This window comes from Orbicella franksi, chromosome 1 (assembly GCF_964199315.1).
Source record: "Orbicella franksi chromosome 1, jaOrbFran1.1, whole genome shotgun sequence".
Lineage (NCBI taxonomy): Eukaryota > Metazoa > Cnidaria > Anthozoa > Scleractinia > Merulinidae > Orbicella > Orbicella franksi.
In genome coordinates, this window is record NC_138145.1 from 20,959,940 (window position 1) to 20,975,847 (window position 15,908).

Genomic DNA, 15,908 nt, shown 5'->3' on the forward strand with positions numbered 1-15,908 from the left:
TTTGTTCATATTATTTACAGAATTGAAAGGAAATATTACCAATTGCAAGAAAACAGTTCAATTTGCTAGTGTACCCTTTTCGTGTCACTCTACTTTATAATAACATAGAGCCAGCTCCTCAGCCGCATGTGAACCTTATCAATTATTGGCGATCAGTTCTTTTTTTTCATGCTGACTACCAGTAATTTCAAACTTACCTTGATTTCCCAGTTCTAAAACTCCCATAAAAAGTCTTCCGCCACGCTGAAAAAAAAAAAATCAGTTTTGAATATACAAGAACACGCAAAAGACCTACAAGGTTACAGCTCGGTATACTGAAATGAGAAAGAACAGAGTACTATTTTCTTACGTTCTCTTTCGGGTAATTCACATTGAGCCAAAAACACATGTAACGTGTCATGTATTTCAAGAGTTTTTCTTTAGCTACTGATCCATGGTACATAAGAGTGGTTTCCATTTGAGTGTCGAAAAGCAATTGGCATTGCATCAACTACGTTACACGATTGCATTGAAAAGGTCGCGCCACTTTTTCATCCAATTAGAAGTAAAACCAAAACCAATCGTGACTCACTCCCACTCGTTTTTCTGCACTGCATCTAATTACTTGGAGTTTTGATTGGTTCACTGGATTTTCTGTGTCCTTTGTGATTAGTCAGAGCAATTGCTTAGGTTTTGGCTTTGCGACACTCAATTGAAAACCCCTCTCTTCGCCGTGATCTTGAAACTAGATTCAGACTTCCCCTATCTAAAAGTGCGTACATGTAAACGTATTTGATAGTTGGGATGTTATGACATACAGAATGCCATAAAGTGTAATCACGGTTACATTTTCCTTGAGATTGAAAGTGTTACAAGTCGTACATCTTCGCACAGCTGCATGCAGTGTACATCTTTCCAGCGAAAGATTAAAGTCCCATTGCAAGTTTCGTGTTGATCATAAGCAAGAGAGGATAAGTTACCATACTTTAAAAAGGTACTTTGCTCAAAATTGAAGGCATTGAAAGTTTTAATCGTTCTTTTCTTACCCCAAGATCCATATATGTACTAGATGTTCGTACACGGTTCTTGAGTTCCTCTGTCCCAATGTAGAAAGCGTTTGCAAAAAGGACTCCTGTCCCGGTTGTAATCCAAGAGAAATACTGTGATATCAATAATACATAATAAATAAATACCTGAATTGCCCAATCCCCCAATGGGGCTTTCCATGGCCAGCGAGTAACAAACAGGAAAACAAAGAATGTAAATGAAAATAACTTGATTAAAATCCGAACTGACGGGAGGTAGACCAGTTGACTATTTTCAAGCATGGCCGTGAAGCTGAACTCAGGACTAACGTGAACAAATTAAGAAGGGAAAAGGCGGCAATGACATCTGTAAGGATTTGTTCAATTCTCTGCGCTTCAAACTTTCCACATAATTGCAAGAATGCGCGCATAACAATGAAATCATTTTGTTTTTTTATTTGTTTTTTTGGAAAAATCAAGCAACAGATTACACGGCATGTTATTCTACTAACCGCAAAATCTGTCAGGTTGTCAGGCCCCAGGTTATCTCCACTGTCTTGACCAAGAAGAGCCCAGGCGACCACGTAAACATAGACACCACTTAAGAAGCTAAACATTGTCCTAGAAAATGAAATCAAACGAAAGAGCATAATTAATATATATATATATATATATATATATATATATATATATATATATATATAGAAAATAGCCCAAATTACGCGCGCTGATTGATTTAGAATCATGTTTCTATTTGACTTCGATAGAAACACGGAACTACCACGAGCTGTTGACAAAATGATGGCGCGAGCAAAGAAAATTTACATTTTCATGATCAAAGTAAACAAGTTGTTTTCTTTTTTGGTGGCGGAATTTTCTAAAAGAAATAGAAAACATATTCCACGTGTTTCTATCGAGTTATAAAAACAATATTATATTTTTCATTTTGTTATTTTCGTCTTTTACCCGCGGGTACGTACTTTGAACGAGCTTTTAGCTCACTAGACAATACGTGGGTAAATAAATGATTGATTGATTGATTGATTGATTGATTGATTGATTGATTGATTGATTGATTGGTTGGTTGGTTGGTTGGTTGATTGATTGATTGATTGATTGAGAACTCGTAAAAGGCAGTCCACAGCATTTCTCGTCCTCCCAAATTTCCACTCGTGTTTCTATAACTCGATAGAAACACGGAACGTGTTTTCTATTTCTTAAATAAAGCTGGCACGATTTCATCTTTATCTCGTGAATGCAGAACTCTCAACGAGTTTAAGTATCCCTCGCAACACTTGTCATCCTCATAACTGGGAACTAATTAACAACTAAAAGTTTAAAAATCGTAGTTGTTTAGCTCTAACCTCAAGGCAGTAAATACTGTAAGTTCCGAGGCTTTGTCAGCCGTATTAGTGACAAATGCCAAGTGATTTATCTCCACCATGCTAAAGCAACCACCTGTCAACACCGAAAAGAAGCCAAAGTACACAAGTGGAATCCAGCTTTGATCTCTTCCATCACACAAAAAGCACTTGCTGAACAAAAGAGGGACTCCGATTGCCATTAAAAATGTTGCAACGAGATGCCAAGATTTTCGTCTGCCGATTTTGTTCGATAGGAAAGGAACATTGACATTGTCGCCAAGGTACCCAGTTATCAGAGACATCGAGGCGTCTGAAATTTGTGTAATCAGCACCATCATCCCCGCCTGTGAAGCTGAAAGTTCCACGACTTTCATGAGGAATATAATCAAGAATGAGAAGATGAGCTGCGAGTACAGGTCGTTGAAGACATTTCCAACGGCGCACGAAAACCGTTCCCTTGCCCTCATTATTTGCCTGCAGTAATTCCAAAACGACTGATACTTGCTTTTTCTGAAACAAAAGATTCAAAATTGCATATAAATGAGCTGGAATGACGATACCATACAGCTAAACTTTTCTAAGTACTGGATCAGTCTCGGGATTACTGTGGGTCCAAACTCCGCTGTACAACAGAGAGACTGATTAACTGTTTAGGGGAATCTTTGTCTGTTGCAATATTTGCCTCATTAGCATAGGCGATTAAGTGTCTTATCGACTGGAGCTAGCTGCAATAATATCAGTTCTGAACATTGAAAGAACATTAAACGATTAACTGTCCCGAGGAATTTGAACCCGGTGTACTGAATACTTTTTGAACGACGCAAGTTAAAAAAATTCATAATTTTACAAAGAATTATGAACTCATTATAATTAGCGCGGTTGCTATCGAGAAATTTTGCAGTGTTTTCAAGAAAGCATATCACTTATGGAATATTACACCCAATAAGCCAAACATGGCACCAGTTACTAAGTTTCACAAGCTTTAAGGCATTTGTCGGTACGGCAATAACCTCTCTTACCTATGAAACGTTTTGAATCTTCGGTGCAGGAGTGGGTGTCATGCAGTTCATCTACGGAACCGTCCAGTGGAGAATGAAGCAGGGGCTGTCAAGAACACACTCGTAATTCGATAAGTTCTACACTTCTGACTTTGATCCAATTTATAGCACTCATTGCACATTGCACACTTCACTAAGCAGCACTACCACGGCGACAAAAAAGACGTCAAAGAGTGGTGTAACTATAATTGTCGGGACGGTTCAGTGATAACTGTCATAATTGTTCTTGATCGTCCACTGCAAATCGATTGCAGGTATATTTTAGTCTTCAGCTACCGCGGAACATTCATTTTACTGGTTATAGTGCAGTTAAAACACTGTAAAGAAATCTCTTAATTTGACAGGAATTTCAGTCACAGGGATCAAATTTGCTATCAGAGAAACTTTGACACTGCGACCAGTTATGCATGTATAATCAAAGAAAAATAAAGTGGATTTTAATTATCCAAGAAAGTAAATTGCTTGCAGAACCCCTTGCGGTGAAGCTTTCAATTTTACTTGCAGGTAATTACAGAGATTGCTACTATAGTAGATCGTCCTCTCCTGTTCACCATTATATGAAACACAAGCCTGTTCCCCAAATATCTCCCATGTACGACTAAATAGCACATGTTCTCATTTGTTGGACAGTTATAGCACGGTAAAGATAAATGCGCGTAAAGAAAGATCTGGTTCTTTCGGCTGAAAGGAACAATAATTCTACCAGACAATGGAAAATAGACAATAGCTCCTCAGAAATAGATGTCGTTCGTAAGAAAACGATGTCTGACACAAAAGAGAGGAAATAGCACTCAAACATGCAATACATGCCAAGTTCATAATTATGAGCCAGGTCTGATACCGCCCAAAAACGTGATGAACAAATGAAGAGATGGTAGAAAAATCTAGGTTAGCACCGTTTGAGCCTCTCTATCTGGACTTCGATTGTCTTGAATTTCCCGCTATTTCAAATTCGACCCATTCCCACTTAGACAAACTTTCTCAGTCACTTTATAATAACTTTCTAGGATTTCTCGAGCCCCGGACATCTCGAACGTGGCTTTTGTTTCCCTTGACAGTTCGATATAGTAGGGTAAAATTGTAGTGCGTTAACGTTCGAGGTAACTGTGTGATTTCTAATTAACCCCCTTGTTATCTACGTCATCAACGCCGTTAAAAATAGACAATGATAATTTGACGAGCAGCTGACCTTTGTTCTAAATTCACGCTAAGTGATGTCAACGCACGTCAAGTCTGCCATTAATTTAGAGCAAGCAAGGTATACATTTTCGCGTTGGGAAGATTGAAGTCAGTTTTGGGATAGCCCATGCGTCTGTCCTGTTATTCATCCTCATATTGATCAAGACATTGTCAAAGACGCGTGGCGTGATTTGTGGCGATGGGGCTAGAAGTCTACGTGCGTTGCCGCGCGGCTATACTTAGCTACGCGACCATGCCGTTACTACGTAGCTACGCGGTTTCGTGACCACAGCTGGACATAATCCAAAGGCTTTAACAGCTTTTAGTGTTTTCTTGCCTTATTATCATTCAAGGAATACTTAATGCAAACAGTCAAATGGTAACCTCGGTTGTTTTATTTAGCCAATAATTGCTGATCAATACAAAAACTAACCGTTACAATGTGTTGTTTACGCCCCTTATTTACGTAGAGGCACTAGCTACATGATTTAAACGTTCCTAAAATAATTCTATTGCAGTAAGTGCGCTTGTGTTGTAGCTTGTAAGTAAGTGATTGAGCGTCCCTACCTTCCTATAAAAACAGAAATGAAACAGCAAGCGTCGAAGAAACATACTTAGACTCTATCTCTGCTTCTCCAACGTACTTCAGGTGACTCAAATTACAGCTGGTGTAACATGCATCCAAGTTGACCAAGAATATATTTAATAATCTGATTCGGCGAGCAAGCAGAATTTCGATAAAAACGTTTTGTACCTTTAAAACAAGAAAAATGAGCTTACCCAAGTATCGTCTTAAGACATCAATCCTCGATAACTCAGTCGATAAGGATGGTCGTGGTTCACGTGGCCTTTCAAACCAATCCGAATTCGAACTCGAAAGCGAAGTGATTTTGAATTCAAGATCAGAAATCACATCCTATTATTGCAGTATTCGTTGAAAATTGCAACATTTACCTTTGTAATTATAAGACCTATATATGAGAAAATTTTCAAATTAATGAATGTGAAAACAACACGGGTAAGTCGCGGGTAAATGTGCCAGTTACGAAAACTGTTCATACACAGTGAAGGCGAACCAGACATCTAAAGCACGTAGCTCGTTTCGAAACCCATAACAGGCAGCAGTTATTTACGAAAAGTTGGCGTGAAGATTTACTCTGAATTCAAATTCTCATCTTCAGTCTACAACTTCAGCAAGACAGCGGCCAAATGTCAGTATGTTAACCGGTTCTACGAGAAAGTTTTAACCTTGAAAATAAAACGTGTAATTTGGCTGATCTTATCAAATAAGGTGTCTTAACAGTCGCCATCAAACACCAGCACACAAGAGTTTAGTCAAGATGGGCGTGGTTGAATAAGTGGGAACTTTCTTTTCCACCCATCGTTTAAAATATGACAAAATCGAAAGGGGACAGTACACCAGGTTTACGGTCTGAAGGAGGAATCGGGTTACTTCTATTCAAACTATCTGCTCCCTTACTGTTTTAATAGTCGTAACACTGTGAGACCCACGAGACACATTGAAATCACATAAAAATGTGAAAATGACACGTCAAGTGACCGTAACACTGTAACACTTCGACCAGTTGTGCATATATATCACGGAAAATCGAGCGGATTTTAATCATAAAAATAACTCCAAGAACGTAAATTGCTGCATAGCCCCAGGCGGTGAAGCTTTTCATTTTACTTGTTGGTAAATAAATTAGAGAGGTCGGCTACTATAGTGAATAGTCCTGTTCTGTTCATCATTATATGAAACCCAAGTCTGTTTCCCGAATATCTGCCATGTACGATTCAGTAGCAAATGTACTGATTTGTTGGACAGTTATTACACGGTACGACCGCTTGCGCCAAGACAACTACGCATAAAGAAAGGTCTGCGTCTTTCGACTGAAAGGAACAAGCATTCAAAGAGACAATGGAAAATAGACAATAGCTGCTCAAAAAATAGATTCGTTCGTAAGAAAACGATATTTGACGTGACACAAAAGAATGGAAGTGGTACTCAAGCATTAAATATATGCCAAGTACATAATTATGAGCTAGGTCTGATACCCTCAAAAAACGTGATAATCTCTGGATTAAATGAAGCTATGTCTGATACCGCCCCAAAACGTGATGGTTCAATGAAGGTTTCTGATATCGCCCCAAAACGTGATGACTAAATATAGCCGTAAGGTTTCTGATATCGCCCCAAAACGTGATGACTAAATATAGCCGTACTCTGGCCCGCCCAAACACGTAATGATTTTAAAATGAAGCCAAAACACTGATGATCAAATGAAGAGATGACAGAAAAATATAGGTTAGTACAGTGGAGCCTCTCTATCTCGAGGTCGGCTATCTCAAACTCTACCCTACCCTGTGAGACAGAAATTCCCTTCTCTTTCTTCTGGGTGAGAGACGGGAGGGAACTTCTGCTCGCAACCGCTCGATTTCTTATCGTGCATGTGCGAAGTCACAATGTCGCATGTGTCGTGCTTTGTCGTGCGAAACGTTTAACGCAATCAAATTTTCAGTTATCTGCGGGTCAGTTGAGGCGAATTACTTGAATGCAGACTATTCCACCGTTTATTTAATATAGAAACTACAGAAATTTCGTACAGTTCTACGAAGTAGCGAGCGATAAAGAAACAGACGGATAAAACCAAAATTGGCTTCATTCAAGTCCACGCTGTCAAGTCAAGTCAAGTCAAGTCCAGCGTGTGCTTCGCGAACTGCAAGCTACCTGCAGATATTTAAACAAACTGTTTTCGAAAAATTAAAATCAATCTATCAACCCTCACATTATATTCCTTCGACAACAATTAGCTTGTTGAGGTGAATTAACATCAAAATTAAACTTAGAATTAAAATTAAAATCTATCAACCCTCACATGCATTATGTTCCTTTGACAATAACTAGCTTCTTGAGGTGAATTAATGTACTACAATAGATTCTGGAACTGTGCAAACAGCAACAGATCAAAGATTGAAACACTGAGATGGAACAAACTAGTACTAAAAAGAATGAAACAAAAAGCGACAATGAAGTTTAAATCCTTTAACGAGTTAGCTCCAGTGTACTTGCAGGACCTATTCAACGAACAGAGCACAGACTATGATTTCCGTGACTCTTTCGGTAAATTGACATTGCCAAGGCCGCGTAGCAATTATTTGAGACGTAGTTTCAGTTACAGTGGTGCTTTATTGTGGAATTCATTGCCTAGAAACATTAGAAAGATTAAATCGATTGCCAAGTTCAAGACGCAAATCAATCGTGTATTTGAGTCATCGGATTCTCATTCGACAATCTTGTAAAACAGTATATGATAGTTTTTAATTAATGTAATATTTGTATTTAGATCGTTATAATATTGTACTTACTGAAGATTTTAAGCGAGTTTTTAAATAAAATGATTGATTGATTGATGGACGGACGGATGGACGGATGGACGGATGGACGGATGGACGGATGGACGGATGGATGGATCGATGGATGAATGGATCGATGGATGGATGGATTAATGAATGGATTGGTTATTCATCGGACAAAAGTTCTGAATTGCGTGACGAACCCATGTCGGTGCATGCAGTGTTGTCAATTATAATTTTTAGCCAATCACAAGGAAGCAGATATTGTCGGCAGTATTTTATTTCACAACACTGCCATTCATACTATAAGATATGAATGTAAGATAAGATGAGATCTATGCATTCATAAAAAATTATAAAATTTACGTTAATAACAGCTATATATCAAATAATTTTTCAAATGAAACCTAAAAGTCGCGATAAATACGTCAGCCACCGAAATTGTTCATCCACAATGAATGTGTCACATTTTGGTGTCCTGAGGATAAGAATGCATCAAAACCATGGTAGTATTTTGGCTGACATCCTGGGAAACGTTTAGTGTTGCTGTGTGGTTGGATGAAGACTGCGGAGTAATCTCATCGGGTGGAGATTTACCTTCGTCTGCCTGAATTTCCGTGTTCTCCTTTACTGCTATAAAATCAAACAAGAAGCATAGAGGGCGTTATCAAATAAAAGTTCGGGGTTTTTTAATTAGGGTATATTTGTTAATTTGGTGACGGAATTTGACGCCTGTAGATATAAATTTAATATCAATTTCTACCCCTATCATTTCCAACACTAACTTCAAATAGAAGGAAGCTAAGCTGAGGATACAGAGAAAACTCTTTCCTATCTTCTATTTTTGTTGTTTTCCACTAAGCTTTCAGGCGCTATCTCATTTCCAAAAGCCCGTGAATAGGAAGTTCCGATCCTTTCTGATGGAACTTTTCACCCTTAACTATACAACCTTAAACTTGGGACAAAGAATCTACTTTGCTTGGGAGTCTATCTGATTATTTATTCCAGAATGGTGAGGTAAAAGGTAGGTTAAATGTGCATTCGGGTCTAGTGGCCCACCAGTCAGGCGCTCACCTCTAGTTTCCGTAGCATGTAGCAGCTACGAGTATTTCTAAACTCCTTTCTAGATGGGAAGCCAGTCCATCGCAGGGTTACTCCCAGCAACCAGTGCCCATATATGTACCTGGGCAAAGAGAGGTACTGTGAAAGTTAATTTTCTTGCCCAAAAGCTTAATACAACGACTCCGACCGGGCTTCGAACCCGGACCACTCGACTGAGAGCACAGCACAGTAAAATGAGGCTAACACGCCTCCCCCATACTAGAATATGGATTTATTTTTGTTCGCTACAAACGTAACTGACATTGCTATCACTATACCGATCAGTCGGAAACATTTCAATACAAATTGATTTCTTTTATGGACCACCATATATACATCGCCCACCTTTGGCTTTGCAGGTCAACACTGAAGGTTGTAAGGACAAAACCAGCAAGGATCCAACCAGAGTTAATATCCCAGGTGCCATTATAAAGACTTGTTGTACGTAATTACTAATCGCTTCATTTGAGTTCGAGCTACCAGAACAGAGGGAAAAATAGATAAGTGACCAAGCCTTGAGAAAGCCCGGTAAACAATCAATTACCAAGTTGCGTTGTTTGAGTTTTATCCTTTACATGGTCCTTGATTTATTTTTATTTTACTCATTTGATACACGAAAATAATAAACTAAATCCCAGGCGCAAAAATCTTTCCGATAATACACCCCTCCGAATGTAAGCCTATGGGTTTATATCAGATTAAATACAAATAAAAATAAAATTAAAATGTCTAGAGAAAGCTACATTAGCCTTAGCTGATTTTAATATGGGTCCCCTCTATACTGGTGGAGTTGAAAATTGGAGTGTTGGCTCTTGTGGGGAGGTGAGGGTGGAGAGGGGGGGGGGGGGGACCGGAGAAGCCGGAGAAAAACCCTCGGAGCAGGGTGAGAACCAGCAACCAACCCGTGCCACATAGGTGGAAGACAAGCGCTCTCACCAATGCACCATCCCCGCCCCCCTCAGTTCATCACTTCAGATTCATCACTCAAAGAAAGATAAAACTTATTCCGATTGTAGAGCTTGCTGTTGTATATATAAAGCTCGTTTTGTACTAAGAGCCGTTTGAGGAACGACATTAAACCTTGTGTTGTGCCCTATAATGCTATGGTTAGAGAGTTGTGTGGTATTCTTTTACTGTATACACCTAAAATGTTTGAAACACAACAACTCTTTAAGGTAGAGACTCAAAAAATTATGAAACACAAAATCCCTTCCTATAACAAACCTCTGTAATTCTTCCCCAACCTCTAGCAATACATTTTTGGTGTAAAATTTGGAAGTAAAGCAATACTTCCGAAACCTCTATCATTTTTGCGGTTAAAACGTAAGTAGATATCTTTATAACATTCTACATGAATATTTTCAGTTCATTTGAAAATTTTTCAGCTGACAGTTTCTGATCGTAATTACTATACATACCTTACACACTGTTTTATTATCCAATGTAACTTTTGTAATATAACGGTAGATTTTTAACATTCTTATTCAGTTATATGATTTTTCCTTCAAAGCAAAATATTTAGTAACTTTTATGGAAAGTTAAAAGTATTGAGCACCATAAATATTACGATTCGTCGTGGATGAACGGGTGAATGGATGGATGGACTCGGACAGACAGACTAACGGAATGACGGAGGGAGGGAGGGAGGGAGGGAGGGAGGGAGGGAAGGAAGGATTGATGGATGGGTCAGTGGGTAGATGTACCTACTCTTTTTCCGGATAAAAGCTTTGTATGCCGATCACAATACCACCGCTGGAGACTCTATTGATTACAACTATAATGGAAATCACCAAACCACTGGTATCCTGTAAAATAGACAGATCACAAAATCTCAAAATCTTCATTGATTCATTACGTAGTCACTGATGTCATTGACTAGCCATTGAGAAATGAAAACAACCTCTTCAAGGTGACATGCTCTATGCAAACTATATTTAACTAGGAATAATTAAAATCCCTGTGATACAAACTCTTGAACTAAACACAAGCAGCAGAGATAAACGTGACAAAGCAAAGCACTTTCTTACGAAAACGTGACATTCCGCATACTACGGAACATACATTTTAAATATTAACCTTATTTCCATAAAGCACAAACCTTATTATCTCCAATCAGTTCAGTGATAAAAGCCATTTCCATGACGAACATAACTGACATGCCAAATCCTATCAAGATGACTGGTGCATAGGTCGCTTGCCTGGTGGAAGGAGTTTGAAAATAACTCCAGACGATACCGCCTATTACAACGGAAGCTGCCAGTAGGTAACTCCACTGCAAGAGCAAATCAATGCAGAGTTGAAAGGAAAAACTCTTTACGTTGGAAACGAGGATTCTAATTCATAAATGTGTTATGATTTTATTTCTCATTTGTTATGGAATATGTGTTATTCTACAGTTAAGATTATGTGGATGGTGTTACTGGCAACTGACACAGCCCGGCACTTGAACAGACTAATAATGTCTTAACATCTTCGATGACAATTAACACAGTCTGTTATTACATCACCTGGTCTCAGCCCACGCAGTTCGAGCCTTGTGATGTTCAAATGAAAAAGAAAATTTCATATTGTCCTCTTCGACACCCCTTCCCCATCACTCTCATTAAATTGGTGGAGAATGGATTAGGTAAAACACCATGGACTAACGGAAACTGATGAACTACCATTCCACCGGGCGTAGCAATACACCTATAGCCACGTCCAAAACCTAAATAGCGGCCAGTGCCTGAAACATCCGGACGCTGGATGTTTCAGACACACCGTCCTGGCTTGTGAGAGGAAGGCATTAGTTGTAATATATATTTACGTCTTGCCCTTACCTTGGTTCCAATCCTCTCGTTGAGTTTTCCGCAGAAAATGGTTGGAAAAGATGCGCTTATCATAAGAACCAATGGAAAATAGGCGATGGCTTCCTAAACGACAAAGGGCCCAATAAAACAAGTCGATGTTTTTCATCAACATGAAAACTATCACTAGCTTGATTTTAACCTACAGGAATATAAACGAAGGGGATATGGCCTGTTGAATCGGAAAGTCAAGAAAAAAATCGTTATTCCATATTCAATATATAATTATTTGAGTGTACTGGCAATGAGTTGTACTGCTTCTCCCCACCCCACCCCCCCCCCCCCACACACACACACACACACACACATCCCATGATTGCTTAGATTAATTTTACTGTTTCGAAACTGAAAGACTCTGCGCCAAAGTCGGCAAACACAGTACTCACAAAAGTCATATCTTTTTAATGCCTGTCCGTGCCCAATATGTTTGGAATTGCCAGAATGCACTCATTTACCATTTCGGATGTGATGTGATTCAATTGTTAGCATTCATGGGAGAAGGAAAAAAAGAGTGAAAATGGAAGAAAGGGAGTAGACAGAACAATATAATACAACCTGAAAAAAAAATATTCGGAAATTCACGTCAGAAAATGGATTGTTGTTGCTGGTAATTTGCTTCACACGAATGTGCTTCTAAATTGAGAAATTATGTACTTTCCAAACGATATGTAGGAAAATAAAATGGTAGAAACTAATATAATATTTACCTTTGCAAATTGTAGTCTTTCTGTAAGAAACATATCGAGGCAAATATGTGTAAACTGTGTTTCTTACAAGGCTTGCACATGTGAAGATCATCGCTACCTGAAAATAATATCAACATAGATATATTCTTAGATATTTTAGTCTCAAGTATCTATATATATACTTGTTATGCAACGCTTTGGAGTGGTATACCCTGGAATATTAATATCCCATTAGTGACGTGTATTTTCTCGGTATACACAAGCCTTTAGGCGAGTGCGCATACCAAGAAAATACAAGTGAGTGAAAAGTAGGATATTCCATGGTATACTACGAGAGAGCGTTGCATAACTATTTTATAAGATGCCATAGGAGATACAGTGGCCAACACGCGTCATACGCTCGGTGCACGATGGGAAGGCTGGGTGTAATACCGTCGAATATACAATGGCTTTCCTGTATTCTGATTGGCTGTATCTTCCATGACATGGTATAAAAATTTTAATGAGTCTTAAGCGAGTCAAAATACAAACGACGAGTAAGTCCAGAGTGATGCTCAACACTAAAATGTTTAACAAGAGAGTTATCCAACAGTTTTTCATTCCGAGAACGGAACAAACCTTAACCTGTGCCTTGCATTTCGTGCGTGCTCAAAAGAACTTGGAGGACTACAACTTACTTGAAAAACTGGTTTCCTGCAGTGCAAATATCGTGAGAATCAATTTGTACTTGGCATAGCTAAGTTTTTAACGACATTGCTATTGTAATCAAGGCTCATAATTATCATACGGGACTTTCTCTCAAAGAGACCGCACTGAGGCCAACAAACGCTGGCGCGGCGCGCAAAAAAAAATGAATACCATTAGATAACCGGTGATTCAAACGACATTGTGAAACGATCGGATAGTTGCAGTCGGACGCTGATCTTTAATTATGTTATGCGCTATGTGAATGTCTAGATAGGCCTGCTAAATAATATTGTACTATTCAAGTAATTTGTATTTTTGCATCCTACTATTATTATGTTTCTCACAATAAAATTTACTTTGTTACCATTTTTACGAAGACAAGCACAAACCTGATACAAGTTTGGATCTCTCAACCAGTATTTGATTGTTTTAGGACGTCTTTTCTTAGCTGGATGAATTGTTAATGAACCAGCTTCCTGCTTATCTTCTGAAGCTGAAGGATTACAGCCATCCTCAACAGATTCAGTTACTTTATCTTCTTCCTGACTTCTGTCCTCAACAGTCGGTGGCTTCTCAACAGATGCTTCAAGTTCCAAATCTTTTCCCCCATCTCCGTTCGTTAATGGCTGGACAGGCAATTCCGACAAGCTGAAAGTGACAGATGTTTTTTGTCTTCGTTGGCCTGAAGTATCATCACTGGAGCATTCTTCCTCTATTTCTTCACTTCTTTCGTGTTCAAAACCAAAGTTGGATAGACCCAGCTGTACATCACCTGTAATCGACACGATTCCAGTTTTTCGTTGGCTATATTTGGCTGAAATCGATGTCGGCTTGTCTTCTCGGTCGACCTCTAACTCTCTTTTAACTGAATCTACGGTATTGTTCTTTTCCCGGTAGTTCTCTCTTTGTATGTCGTGGACTCCTTCTTGTCTCCTGTAATTTTCGACAGTTGCATATACTTTATTTTCAGTGTCGACTGCAACGTGGTCTTCGATGTTGCCAGTTGACAAATCTTGTTGGCTGTGGTCTGATCTAGATAGGAGTCCATCAGTAACACGCGCTAACAAGCTCTTCTTACAACCACGGTCTAACTTCTGTAGTCCTAGAACCATTTGTTTTGTAGCATCCCCGTACTGATCATCCTGAGATAATTTCTCAGTCTCAGTTTATGATGAACTTTGATCAATTTCGTCTCCTTCATCATAGAATAAGACTTCAACAAATTTCTGCACAGAGCTTCTTTTCCTTTGGCGATTTTCATGATCCACTGTGTTGTGATATCCTTCTTCCTCCTGGTCTGGGTTTTCATTCGACGAAGTCACAAACATGTCAGCAATCGAATGAACAAGACTGGATTTTCGTGAGTCTTATATCAAAAGAAAACTGTACAGTGTACATGTTTACCCAACCAAGCACTCGGTTTGCGAGTGAGAGACACAAGATATAAAAAGTTTGATTTTATGCAGAGATTGCTAAAAACTTGTTAACTGTGTGACTGAGACTGGATAAAGCATCTGTTTATGTGAAAGACAGGCTAAAAATTCTGTGACTGTTAGGGAGTTCAGAGATCATCAAGATCGACGTTGAGAGGAAACAATTTGAACGTTGCCGGTGTTGCTAACATATCGCACCCAAAAGGATGTCTTGTTTCTACATCTGCGAGTGGCAGATCCATAAACATGTGCACTTCAACAGCTTGCATAGCTGTAGTGTATTTTTGTCGTTTGTATCAGTTTCTGGGTTACACAAGTACAACAACAACTTTGACATGAGTAGGGAACAAGACGAGCTTACCTCGCTAAATCAGTGGTCATCACTGGTCTTTTGTAGCATCTGCTATTTGGTTCAGTTAACGAAGAAATCTTCCATATAGACAGCAACCTTTCAATAAAAGACCATGCCTTTTCCTGGACACGGAACTGTAGCCATCTTGAATACATTTTCGTCCCTATAGCCCTTTTCGCTTCTCTTAGCCGGCGGGGCCTTGGCACGACAATCGATTAAGGCTAAGAGAAGAAGCGGTTGAGACGACGAGAATGAGGCATGTCTGGAGCTCGATCTAATCTGTACCCATAAGAAAGCGAATTTTAAGCATATCTTTCTTTGAACTTTCAGTTCAGGCGAACGAACGAGCATTTGGCTATCGGGCGAAACGACTGGTTACCTTCCTTCCGGTCAGAATTTTACCTCAGTGTAAAATTCCCTCTCTTAAAACGCATTGAGATCTGTAGGTCCTCTAGTCGATCTGTTTTAGTTAGAGATCAACTGGTAGCTTTGGCGAATCTGGACGTTATTTTTCAGTTACAAAACATGACTCTCAGGAATAAATTGACACCTTTATTATCTGATTTGATATATGCAACTTGAGCAAAATCTTTCTTTCCACACTTCATTTCTCCCCTGTTGTAAAGTTTCTTGAGAGAAGAGAGAATTAGCCCAACGAAGAAAACAAATGACCGTTCAGACTGTCAATTTTTTGACTTTGTATGCCCCTGGATTATTAGCTCACCACAATGATAATAAACAATGAATGTAGTACCCGTCTAGCTGGTTAATAACTTCCTTCCATCGAATCGCTGTTTGGTGACTTCTTCTTGACATGCTTACAAATTTGAATTATCTTTAA

General features: G+C 39.0%; 1 protein-coding gene and 1 pseudogene across 1 annotated transcript in view; both read right to left on the reverse strand.

Annotated features, from left to right (window-relative positions):
- LOC145486422 (uncharacterized) overlaps positions 1-2,835 on the reverse strand; it is a 9,424-nt gene extending 6,589 nt beyond the window's left edge. Inside the window, exons 1-4 of the mRNA XM_081465122.1 lie at positions 2,369-2,835; positions 1,517-1,625; positions 1,026-1,139; positions 198-243 (exon numbers count right to left, since the gene is read on the reverse strand). Coding sequence (XP_081321248.1) covers positions 198-243; positions 1,026-1,139; positions 1,517-1,625; positions 2,369-2,835 — 736 coding nt within the window. The remainder of the gene's footprint in view (positions 1-197; positions 244-1,025; positions 1,140-1,516; positions 1,626-2,368) is intronic.
- A 5,590-nt stretch (positions 2,836-8,425) lies between these two features.
- LOC145486508 (uncharacterized) lies at positions 8,426-15,211 on the reverse strand (annotated as a pseudogene).
- Between the last annotated feature and the right edge of the window lie 697 nt (positions 15,212-15,908).